The sequence below is a fragment of the Tenrec ecaudatus genome, chromosome 1 (genome assembly GCF_050624435.1).
Source record: "Tenrec ecaudatus isolate mTenEca1 chromosome 1, mTenEca1.hap1, whole genome shotgun sequence".
Classification (NCBI taxonomy): Eukaryota; Metazoa; Chordata; class Mammalia; order Afrosoricida; family Tenrecidae; genus Tenrec; species Tenrec ecaudatus.
Genome location: NC_134530.1, coordinates 187,742,157 through 187,754,520, shown reverse-complemented (window position 1 = coordinate 187,754,520; position 12,364 = coordinate 187,742,157). Strand labels below are relative to the sequence as shown.

At 46.3% G+C, this 12,364-nt stretch overlaps 1 protein-coding gene across 1 annotated transcript; it reads left to right on the top strand.

Moving 5' to 3' along the window:
• The first annotated feature begins 550 nt into the window (after window positions 1-550).
• Window positions 551-8,133, top strand: MRPS14 (mitochondrial ribosomal protein S14). The gene is made up of 3 exons (XM_075527776.1): window positions 551-678; window positions 5,348-5,506; window positions 7,667-8,133. Exons 1-3 carry the CDS (start codon window positions 634-636, stop codon window positions 7,847-7,849), a joined length of 387 nt encoding a protein of 128 aa, XP_075383891.1. The 5' UTR covers window positions 551-633; the 3' UTR covers window positions 7,850-8,133.
• Window positions 8,134-12,364: the final 4,231 nt, after the last annotated feature.

Genomic DNA, 12,364 nt, shown 5'->3' with positions numbered 1-12,364 from the left:
AATAGCCCACTTTTCACTCAGCGGGATCTAGATTCATCCCTCAATTTATTGACTACCCCTATGACGTTGCTCTATGAGCCTCAATGCCCCTATTTTAAAAATGGAAATAAGTGTAGGCCCTTTGCAGGGCGAGATTTGCAGCCCTTCCGGCGGTTGGCAGTGGAGGGGCTGGTAATCTATCAGCTCCTAGATTTCTGGCAGGCTGCTGTACAGGAACTGCACGGCGGATCCCAGCCCGGGGAGCAGGCCGAACGCGCCTGGGAGCAAAGTAAGGGAAGGGGAATTGGTGACGACGAGGCGATGGGTGCCTCACAGGGGAGGCGCGTAGAGACATCGGTAGTTTTAGAGGGTGTCTAGTATTGACGAGCGTCACACTGTCCCGCAAGGTCAACACTGGTCTCACAGATGTGTGATTTGCCCAAATCCCGTGAAATACCGCGAGAACGCAAATCCCACAGCAAACCCCGCCTTCCAGTAGAACTAAAGATCCGCCCGGATGTCACTAGCCAGGAACCGGAAGTTCTTAGACGCTACCGGATTCCGCCCCCTAGAGTTTAGGCCCCGCCCCTCGTACCCATCTTATTCCGGCTGTGTCAATAAAGTTGGCGCGTTTTGACGTTTACGGCGGACAAGATGGCGGCCTCCATGCTGGGCTCGCTGCTGCGCACCGTCCGACAGGTCAGGCCCAGGTCTTTATCCCTACCCCTTCCTCACCCCCAAAGTGTCAGGACTCACGGGTCCCCGACAACACATCGACCCTTAAGTACTTTCCGGGTCTTTCCCGGAGCCCTCCCCGCGCTGGCTTGGTTCTAGGGAGGCCCGTGTTACACTAGCAAATTGAATTTTCGGAAACAGAGCTGACGTTGAAAGCTGAAAAATTGGCCTCAACTTGTAAAGGAGTGAGTGTAGGTGGAAGGGAAATACCATGTCCAAAGATTGGGGCCCGAGGGAGATCGGGGAGATGAGGCCGAGCGAAGGAGCTTGAAAAGGCGGTGACCTGCCTTTGAGGGAGGAGGGAGGAAAGGGTGGTAGCCCCTGGAGCGATGAAGCCACTCAAGGCGCAGAATGACCAACTCACAGCCCAAATTTGCAGATCCATGAAAAGTTGGACGAGAATTCGCGTTTCTATTTAACAGTGTGGACGTTGGGGACCGGAGATATTTTGCATTCTTACTCTTACCATTATGGCATACCATCAACATCCAGTTTATAGTTAACACCAAGAGCACATCGCAGTTTGGATGCAAAATTTCTCAGGGTTAAACTAGTAAGTGTAATTCTACAAAACAAAATTGTATTGGACAGAGAGATCACTTTTCATTGCTTCAGTTTTATGTTAAATCAAAATTTAAGCTTTATTATGGTTCTGGTTAACAGATCAGATACACTGTGTCCACATGTGGCCAGTAGCTACTGTTTTGGACAGAGGAAAAATAAACTGATGAACCAATTCCAACTCATAGCAGCCCTGCAGGGCAGAATCAAACTGCCTCCGTGGGTTTATGAGGCTGTACGTCTGTAAGGGAGTAGAAAGCCTCATCTTTCTCCCATGGAGAGATTGCTGGTGGTTTCGATCTTCTGACCTTGTGGTTGAGTTACTATTATACTACCAGGGGTCCTGTAGGACAGAGCAGATTGTAAAACAAGAATGCCTAGTCTGGAAACTGGTTGTACAATACTGCTTAACGTGATAGAGCTATGGAATGATGTATGTATTAACTCCCAACTAAGAATTTTTTAAAATGACCACATGGCTTCAGATATGCATGAGTAAGTGCTGTAGTGAGAGTTTGTGGACGTTCTCATCTGATAGCTTATGATTTCAGTAGTAAGGAGGAAGTGTGGCCATCAACTGGTTGGGGGCCCGTGGGAGCAGGGGTTGGAGTTTCAGGAAAGAGGAGGCGGTACAAAATAGTGTAGAGAATCAGAGCAAGTACAGTGAGGGCGAGAGGGGCCTCTGAGGAGGTTTGGACTGATGAGCCACAGAATTCAGGCTGAATAAGGAAGAGAGAGACAGACGATCAGGAGGAGGTCAGAGAGAGTGGAAAGGTTTTAGAATCCACGAACTGAAAGTCCCAGAGAGATCAAAGTACTATTGGTTTGGGAATTTAAAAGCAGCAGCCTAGAAAGTAAGAAGTTAGTTATATCGAAGGAGATACAAAAAAATGGAAGTAATAGAGGAGTTTCCCATATGGGTCATAAAAGCCTGGCATTGAAGAGCTAAAGAAGAGCAGAGGATAAAAATCTTAGGAGGCGAAGATATCAAGGATGTGAATTAAATGATCAGAAACTAAGACCGGAAGAAGACTGGAGAGGTTGAGCGAGCCAGAAACACTGGTCTAAGATATGCTAAACTCTTCAGTGTTAGAAGTGCTAAGCGAAGAAGTGTAGCATGGAGATCGAAGAACATAGATCTTAAAGTCGGCCAGAGCCCGGGAGGGATGTGGATGGTCTTTAAGTTAGTTTCCTTGTCTGGTTTAAGAAAGGGGTGGGAGAGGGCTGATAATGCCTGCTTCAAAAAGCTCTTGAAAGGTTATCTTGCTACAACTAAGATATCATTTATATATGAACAATTAGAACATAGCCTGGTATAAAATGAGCACTTAATGCAGTGGTTCTCAACCTTCCTAACGCCATGACCCTTTAATACAGTTCCTCATGTGTGGTGACTCCCCCCCCACCATAAAATTAATTTCGTTGCTACTTCATAACTGTAGTTTTGCTACTGTTATGAATCAGGCACCCCATGTAAAAGGGTTGTTCAACCCCCAAAGGGGTTGTGACCCACCGGTTGAGAACTGCTGACTTCTAAACTCATAGCAGAAGAGGAATTGGGGGGGGGGGGGGCGGGGCACAGTGGAGATAACTGCACCATTGAAGGGGTGGTGGGAGGTGGAGCCCAGTGGCTTGAGAATGGTCTGGAAGCTGCAATGATGAGCAAGGCAGACACCTCCCTGCTTGGAGAAAACTCCAGCAGCAGCTCTGGGATCTGAAGAGGAGTTAAAGATTCAGCTTGAAGTGTGGGTGATGGAGACAGTAAGAGAAGCTGAGGATGTAGGACAGTCCAGTGGTGGTAGACCATGAGGACCAGTGAACGTTCCAGGGATCTGTAGGGACAGGATAGGAGGTGTGCAAAGCAGACTCAAGTCTCAATATCTAAAGTGCTACCCTAACCCAGTAAAACACTGACACTGCCGGAGGAAAACGGACAAAAGACAGCACAGTCACAGAAAATATAAGCTGATGTTTTATTTTGAAGGTGTATTATTTTTATAGCCAGAAAAGGTTATGTTAAAAATAAATAAGACATTTTAAAATAAAGACACCTTTTTAGAAGATGTAGAAAAATAAGTTAGGAATTGTTTTAAAAAAAGATTGCAAAGAAAAAACTTGTGACTTTGTTTTCTGAGTTTCTGTAACTTTCTCTTTCATGGGCAAATGTAAACTTTGCATTGCCCTTCCACAAGAATTGCTCCCCTTGGCCAGAGTGTTCTCCTTGTGGTCATACGAATATACTAGTTGCTTATTTCCACATTTGCCTCCCAACTGTATTAAAATTTTGTCAATCCTTCAAAGCCTATTTAAGCACCCCCCACCCTGTTTATGCCTATTTTAGGGTGTTCCCTAAAACAGTGACCACTCCCCTACACCCCCAAGTTGTTTTCTTTTAATACAACTTTGTGCCAAATCAATATTTAAATCCTCTCCTTATTTCCAGAAAAACCAACCCACTTCCCTCCAGCTGATTCCAGCTCATGGCAAACCCTATGTGTCCGGTGGCTGTAAACCTTTATAGTGGCAGACAGTCGCCTTTTTCCCCAGGAAGCAGCTATCCACTTTGAATTGCCTACCTGTGGTTAGCAGCCCAGTGCCTGACCCACAGTGCCACCAGGGTGCTTTCATTTCCCAAAGTGATGATAAAGTCATTCTACTTCCTCCTGGCTGTTTGCTCTGTAATACAATAAAGAAGGTGCTGTAATTTTTTTGAATAGATTTTAGAATGGTGTGTTTCCATGACAGTGTTGACATTTTAAGTTTTCTACTGCACACTGTTTCTTCTAGGGACCGAGAGATATAGGAAACCACTATTGGTTGGTGTTGCTCCAGTTTAGATGGTATGTAATGTGTGCTCCTGTTTGAGAAGAGATTTCTTAGGGTCCACATTCCCTGTGCCTGAACGATCATCATGTGAAGAAAAGGTGATTAGTAAAGGTCCGACGATTATTACAGGCCCCTGTGCTGCGAAATACTAGGACAGTGGCGATTCCAAGGTGCCTTTGGTCAGAAATTCGGCTACCAAGAATTTATCTTGGACATACAGGGTACACATCGGAAGTGATGAGATACAGCTTCTTCACTGCAGTCTTGGGTATACTGATAAACTGTGAGACATGGCTACCATGCCCACCAATCACAAGCCAACGCTTATATGAATTAGGGAGGCAGCCTTCCACAGTAGAGAGCTATGCAGCCTTTCAGAAGGGACACTTGGGCATCCAGGTAGGAGGAAGAAGTCAGGATTGAATCGATAGCAGTGAGTGAGCGTGAGGCAGAGACATGTTCAGTAAAAGTACAGAAGGGAGGGGCTTACCTGGGGGAGGGGTGTAATCCTCTGGAGGGTACACAGGTTAATGTGGTTACCTTTGTGGGCGGTTGGTGGTCACTTGGCAGGCGAGAGGTGAGGTGAGAGGTGTGTGTCTGTTTATTTTGAACTGTGTGACTCTTAGGTATCATTGTGTCGGAGCTAACTCACGTGCAACAGGAGGAGGCCCTGCACATGCTTGCATCTCCATGGGCATCTTAAAGCCACGGTGGCAGTCCATCTCCTGGAGGGGCTTCCTCTCGGCCACTGCCCCTCTGCCCCCTCCAGGGACTTCTCTCTCTCTGACAACATGTCCAGAGTACACAGATGAGAGTCTCCTCGGGGGCATCGGACTGTACTTGTGTGATAGCTAAGCCGTTTGTCTGTCAGTTTGTCATTGTGGTGAAGTGGGTTGCTGTGTGCCAGAAGCTTCGATCCAGACTTCCAGACTGGAAAGAGTAAATACGCTTCCCGCTTCTGAAGGATTAGCCACCGAAAACATTATGAATGACTGTGACTATTAGCCTCAGTCAAAGGAAATGATGGGGGACTCTGAAAATGTATTGCCTTCCAACATGGCAGTGTGTTAGTTATTACCACCCTTCCTTAGGGTACAACCATAGGACGTCCATTGTTTTTAAATTATTATTCAGGTGAGCTAAAACAACTTCTAAATACTAAGTCAGTGACTAACAGGATTACAGAGTTGGGGGGGACACGGCCTGGGTCTGACTGGCCTCACTGCTGCTGTCTTTTGTCCATTAGATGGCTCCTTCATCAGCTTCAGGCCAAGTTCGAGGTTACTATGTAGATTGGAGAATGCTGCGAGATGTGAAAAGACGAAAAATGGCCTGGGAGTATGCAGACGAGAGGCTCCGGATCAATTCACTCAGGAAGAATACCGTTTTGCCAAGGGACCTGCAGGTTGGTTAATTGAGTCCTTTAGTATCACAAAATCATTAGCTCAAGTCTGGATACAATGACTCCCAAGACCACAATTATGTGGGCCAGAAACTGCAAATCAGTACAAACCAATCCCTTGGAAATGCTGTTATTGAGGCTCAGATGAGACGGAGCTACGACAGTAGCCTTTCCGTTATCTCATCAGGGGATCGATCCTTAGGAAATGATCGTGTAGAAGAGTGGGCACTTTTTGACCCAGGGTCATCCCAACTTAATTTCAGTTTTTGGGTTGCCAGCCTTTCTGACACATAGGCCGACATGCCTAGCACGCAGACTAACCGCTCTCGCCTGTGGCCGTTCCGCTGCGGCGTTCCTATGCCATGCTGTGCTCCTCACCTCCGTGCGCTAGGAGCGCCTGCCCGTCAGCCTGTCAGTCCTGCTCCTGCGTGGCTTTGAAAGCACAAGCCCCGTCTGGTGACAGTCTCATATGGGCTAAGCCCTGGACCACTCTGTTAGGGGTTTGACCCTCTGGCTTTAGACTGTGTACATTTAGGGAGTAATAAGTAACCGCTGAGAAACTCAGCTAAAGGTGCTGCTGAGGCCACTATTTATGAAGATCCAGAGGCCTCAGCAGGAGCTGGGCAGAGACTGTGAATGTGGCCTGCCAACGAGCTTACCCGGCCAGTTGATGTCCCCTTCCCAACAAACTGCCGGCCTTCCCAGCACAGACTTTCCTAGCCTGGGGCTTTTGTCATTCTGCTCTCTCGTGTCCCCTCTGCCCAGGGTCCTCTTGTAAACTGCCTTAGGTCTTTGGGGGAAAGAGAAATATTGCCGTAGGTAGGCATTCATTCATTCTTCAAGCTCTGCTATAGTCTTGCTGCCCATAAATCTGCATGATTACCTCATTTAATTTATATACATTTTAAGGTAATCATGTTGCTTCTTCTATAGTTTAGCACAGTGTCACTCATACTGTAAGAACACTGGTCGTATAATGTTTACACATACAAGGCAAGTACATGCCCAAGAATGCAGCTCGGCTGACAAAATGCTAACCCGCCACACTAGCACCTCTTGTCCTTTCTGCTCAACTAGTCCTCATCGCCCTCCCCTTGGCCGGTGTTGAGGCCTGGTTCATTCTCTGTGTTGCAAATGATCTTGAGAAATGTAAATCTCATTCGATCACCCCTCGTCAGAGCCAGCCACAGGTTTGAAAGTTCTGTGATCCTGCTCTCTCTCCAGCCTAAGGTCACACCTAAGGTCACTGTTGGCTCCTGTCTCCTGTCCTACTTCTCAGAGCTCCCTGCACTCTGGCTCACAGCTGGAGTCCCGTGGTGACCTCCTCCATCTGCCTGTGCTTCTGCTCCTGTCACAGCACACTCCTGTGACTGAATTCGTAGCCACCGACTGTGGTCAGACCGCACATTAACTTCACTGATGACATCTTTCAAGATCAAACAAGATCTCAATCACCATGGTCAGACTCCAGGGGTGAAGGCTTCAACCTACGTGTGTCTTTTGAGGAGACATTCCAATCCATAATGACACCCTATACATGAATGTTTGCAGCAGCACTACGCCAGCTCAGAGTCGTTCAGTCTATAATTTAGAAACTACTCAGGTGTGCCTGGGCTGTGGAATAGGTCAGTGAGTTACAGTACATTCCCATAAAATTACCACTCACGAGAATGAACAAATCTTACCAAAATGCAACAATATGGATGAACCTCCCAAGCGTATTATTGAAGCCAAACAAATAAATAAAAAATTTCATGCTGTATTGTTAATTTTGTATAAAATACAAAACAGAAAAACTCCTCTCTGCTGTTAGTGGGCAGTTGGCTGTTCCCCCAGGACTCGGTCACTGGGAGGGGCAGAGAGGCCCTGGGGAGAGAGATGTTCCTAAGCCAAGTGCTGGCTCCACGGTTCTGCAGGTGTGTACACTCGCTGTACTTAACATGTGTGGACGACTTTGTCCTCAGTGCACTGTTGACAAAGTTAGGTTGTGAGCACGGTCAACATCTTCGAGGGCTTTAGGGCCACTTTGTTTGCAGTCAGAGGTTGAAGTTCACTTGTGTCCAGGGTTCTTGGGCAGCATCACTGAGTTCCGACCCTCTCTCCTCCCTCTTCTGTGCACATGGAGCTCAGCATCTAGCGTAAACAGACGTCTCTTTCCCTCAGGAAGTGGCTGATGAAGAAATCGCAGCCCTCCCCCGGGACAGCTGTCCTGTCAGAATCAGGAACCGCTGTGTTTTGACGTCTCGGCCCCGTGGTGTGAAGCGGCGCTGGAGGCTCAGTCGGATCGTCTTCCGCCACTTAGCTGACCACGGGCAGCTCTCTGGGGTCCAGCGAGCTATCTGGTAAATGCACCCGAGCCTTCCTTGTTTGCAGGGAACTGGCCCCTGCACGAAGAGACTTTTCAAGTGGACAACACCTAGTTTCCCCAGGGTGCGGTGTAGGAGGAGCCTTGTCGCCTGACGCTGCCCAGAAGTCACTTTGAAAATTCACATAAAGACATGTGGGTGTGCCATCCTGTCTGCAAAACTTGGCTCTCAAGAATTCCTTTTTTTCTTGTGGACTCGGTGGGTTAAACATAAACATGCCACGTGTTGTACAGACAGTAGCACAATAAACACCTGTCCTGTCAACGTTGTTGTGTGCTTTCCTTTCCTTCAAGTGTGATCTCTCAGCCTTGTTTCCAAAGGCATTATTTTAGAGACCGTATTATCGTGTCACCAGTCCCATGGACTGGTGTGTCTGACAGAGCACATCGGCTCAGCCGACCCCTTGAGCTGCAGAGCCCCCCTCACTGCTTGTGTTCTTCTCGGACGGCGAAGTATGAACCTCAAGGAGGCGAAGTTGAGGGACTTGGTTATCGACATTACGGAGGCATCCTTCCTAACAGCTCTCTGACACTACCAACTGGAATGCTCTGAACGCTCCCCTGGTCATTCTAGTTAGCTGCCATCACGTGACTCAGAGCAACCCTATGACAGTAGAGCTGCCCCAGAGTGTGTTCTTTCCATGCGCACCTGGTCAGGTCTGTTGTCTCCTGCAGGTCCCCCGGGGTGGCTTTGAACTGCCAACCTTCAGCTAGCATCTGAGCACTGTTGGGAACTAGAACCATACATTTGTTGATTTCTGGAAGATCCCCTAGCAGGACACACCCATCCTCGCCCTTCAAACACATTGTGGTTTGATTCAGGGTCTAGGCATGAGCCATGTGATCTGGCTGTTCTTTAATCATTTCTGGTTCATAAGCTCCTTCCACCTTCGTTTCCTTCCTGCCATTCATTGTTTGGCACCAGGTCACCTGTCTCCTCTAATGGCCTGCATCCAGCTGTTTGCTCCTCCCTCATCCTTCACTAGTCCTGTCCTATTTCCATAAATGGGCAGTTACCTCCAGGGGCCTGGGCAAATGTGGGATTCTTCAGATCTTCATGGGGGGCTCAGTCACCTCCCCTTGAGGCGGCTCAGGTCTGACTGTCCAACTTTCAGGAATGCTTTAATCAATGGGTTCAGAGGTCAAGCTACCTTAAAGTTCACCGTTATCACCTAAAGGTGAACCTGATGGCTTATGATTATCTGATGTGTTGTCTCATTAAGGATTGAAATGGCGACTTCATCATTTTTTCTGTAAAGTACTTTATCAACAATTTCCCTGAAATAAATTTAAGATAGGCAGGATAAACTGGATGATTCTACCAATTACTGAAGTAAATGGACTGGTCCTCTAACTAGTTCCAGGGGCATTGAGTGACTATCAGGAGCTGGCCAAGCTTACATTTTCAGTGTTCCATTCTGCTCTCTGGTCACAATGCTCACTGCCCCGTTCCCGGTGCGAGTCCGTCAACTGGATACAGGATGTTTGCTGTTTCCTTGCTTTCTTCCCTAAGATGATCCAATCTTATGTCAGATACAGTGCCGGAAAATGAGCTTCTTGGGTTGAAAGGCACTCAAAACACAGCTGAGGGCAGATCGACACAGTGGCTGCAACAATGGCAAGGGTGAAGATGGCACGGGACTGGGCAATGTTTCCTTTTGTGCGGATGATTGCTGGGGGTGGGAAATGACTTGGCAGCTGCACGTGCGCACACACGCCACTGGGTGCTGTTCAAAGTAGCTTATGGTTTTTTAAGGAGCCCTAGTGGCACTGCCAGGTGAGTGTTGAACTGCTAACTCAGCAGTTCTCAACCTGTGGGTCGCGACCCCCTTGGGGCTGAATGACCCTTTCACGGGGTTGCCCAATTCCTAACAGTAGTAAAATTAGTTATGAAGTGGCAACAAAAATAATTTTATGGTGAGGGGGGTGTCACCACACATGAGGAACTATATGAAAGGGTCGTGGCATTTGGAAGGTTGAGAACCACAGTGCTAACTGAAAGGTCAGGTTCAAATCCATCAGCTCTTCCTCTGCAGAAAAATGGGGCTGTCTGTCCCTGTAAAGATTTACAGCGGCGAACTACCAAGGTCATTATGGGTTGGCATCTACTGGGTGGTGGTAGGTGTGTGGTTTCTTTAAATCCTTAGATTCCAACCCTCTAGCTCTGCACAAAATTCCATTTGAAAATCTCTTGAAGTAACATGCTTATGTCACCAATTTCATAGGCAGTGGTTTTAATTTATTGCATCTGGCTGAAAGTCAAAACTACAGGAAAACCATGGTACATTATCATAAATCTCCTGCTTTCCCCAACTGGTAAATATCTAGGGTTTAGGTTTATTCTTGGTTTTAAAATATATATACAAGCAAATATACACGTTTAACTTTTCTTACCTTTCACAGAAAGTGAGTATCAATCATTTTTCGCCACTTTGTTTACTATACCCTATGAGTATGTAGAGATTTTTTTTTTTAGTGGCTGAAGTACAAAGGAGTCTTCGTAGTCAGTAGTGAGTGGGCTGTGTTGGGCTGCTAACAGTTGAAAGTCAGCTGTTCAAAACAACCAAGCTGCTCCTGGGAGAAAGCTGAGGCTTTCTTTTTACTCTCATAAAGTTACAGCCGCAGAGATCCACAGGGGGCAGTTCTACCTGTCCTACAGGACCACTGAGTCAAAACTGATTTGAAGGCAGTGAGTTTGGGTGGGAAGTACAACCTTGTGTGGAACTGTTTTTTTAGTACCACCACCTGTTTACAGTCTGCATCTGTCGTGTTTTTCCCAGGGTATGTTGGGAGAGTCCTAGAATAGACATTTGAGTCAGAGAGCAAATGGATATGTAACGCTGCTAGTACTTCTATACACCGTTGCACGGGAGTTTGCCTCTCATCCCCTCCCTGTGGGCAGGTGTGCGTAAGTGTGCTTATTTCCCGTCTCCGAAGTTAGTCAGCATTGCTAAATTTGTGGACTTTTTCTAGTGAAAGGTGGAACAGTATAGTTTCACTAAGTACTTTTCTTCTGGCCAAAGGCCATCTACCTACTTTTTTGTCCACTTTTCATCCAATTGTTGGGATCCTAATTATCTTTTTGGTTACGGTGGATTTTTTTTACCCACGTTACAAATTTTTCAAATGTAGTTAAAGTGGGTGAAGGGAAACGTCGGACAGCGTCAGATATAACAAGATAATAATTTATCAATTATCAAGGGTTCATGAGGGAGGGGAGTGGGAAGGGAGGGGGAAAAGGAGGAGCTGATACCAGGGGCTTGGGTGGAGAGCAGATGTTTTGAGAATGAGGGCAACGAATGTACAAAGGTGCTTTACACAATTGATTTTTTTATCGATTGTGATGAGTTTTATGAGCCCCTAATAAAATGATTAAAAAAAACCAATTCCTAAATTTTATTCTAGATTTTTAAATCTTAAAGAGTAGTTTCCATCCACTTGTAGGTTATAATGAATTTCAAGTCTTCTAATACAGATTTCAATCCAAATGCCCATTTTTTTGTTACCCAATACCGTTAAAACCATTTTGAAATGCCTCATGTTCTAATCTGTTCTACAATGCTGTAACCTTTTTCTGTTTGTGCCGTGTTGTTAATAGCAGTTTAACTTTTTTTTAGATTTATTTCAGAATCTATGAGCAGTTATCCTATCACTACGGTTTTCTGTACATACTTTAAACATCATCACTTTAACCAAATGGTTGTATATTGCCTCCATTGTGTTATCTCTCATCTAACTGCACTGTTTAATACCTCATGTATAACACAGTAAAAGAAACTGTATGCCTCTTACTCTTGGCTCCTGGTTTTAGTGAAAATTCCTGGCAGACTTGTGTGGCACACTCCTAGACAAGACACTAAAACTAGTCCACTGCACAAAAGTCTAACGTTATCGAAAATAGAGCTGATGGATAGTTTTCACTTTAGTTATTACTTCTGTTAAAGTCATTCGATACATGACACAGCTTCCAAATTTGTATTATCCAATGATGCTTGTCTCTTCTTGTCAAGTTTAAGATTTAGTTTCAAGCTGTATTTCAAGAAATGCTGAAATGTAGAGAAGTCAGTTTGATTAGAGGAATAGTGCATCCTACTGCACAGCATATAAACTCAACTATTACAGAAAAAGGCTGGCAGTTTCAACATACCGAGGCACCTGCTTCCAGAAGTCAAGGCTCGAAAGCACCACGGCTGTCCAATACGCGCTGTTATGCCAGTGTAAGGGAGGAGCCAGCATCGACCCAGCAGCAACTGTTAACGCGTTCCTATAGCTGCTAACAGAAAAGGGTCCATCTTTCTATTGCAATCTTTAAGCCCAAGTTCAAATCTGTATTTTACGCAAGGAGCCATGGTGGCACGATGGGTACGTGCTTGGCTGTTCCAACTCATGAGCTACTCCATGGCTAAAGCGACCTGGTCTCCGCTTCCCAGAAGATGGACAACGGCCTTTGTCCCACAGGGTTCCATGAGCCACCACTCGGTGGGAGCTGAAGGCAG

Bases quoted from the DNA above. Each gene is read 5' to 3' on its own strand.
- MRPS14 (XM_075527776.1), top strand. From the start codon at position 634: ATGGCGGCCTCCATGCTGGGCTCGCTGCTGCGCACCGTCCGACAG. The intron at 679-5,347 runs GTCAGGCCCAGG...TTTGTCCATTAG, and splicing joins TGCTGCGCACCGTCCGACAG to ATGGCTCCTTCATCAGCTTC. The intron at 5,507-7,666 runs GTTGGTTAATTG...TCTTTCCCTCAG, and splicing joins TTTTGCCAAGGGACCTGCAG to GAAGTGGCTGATGAAGAAAT.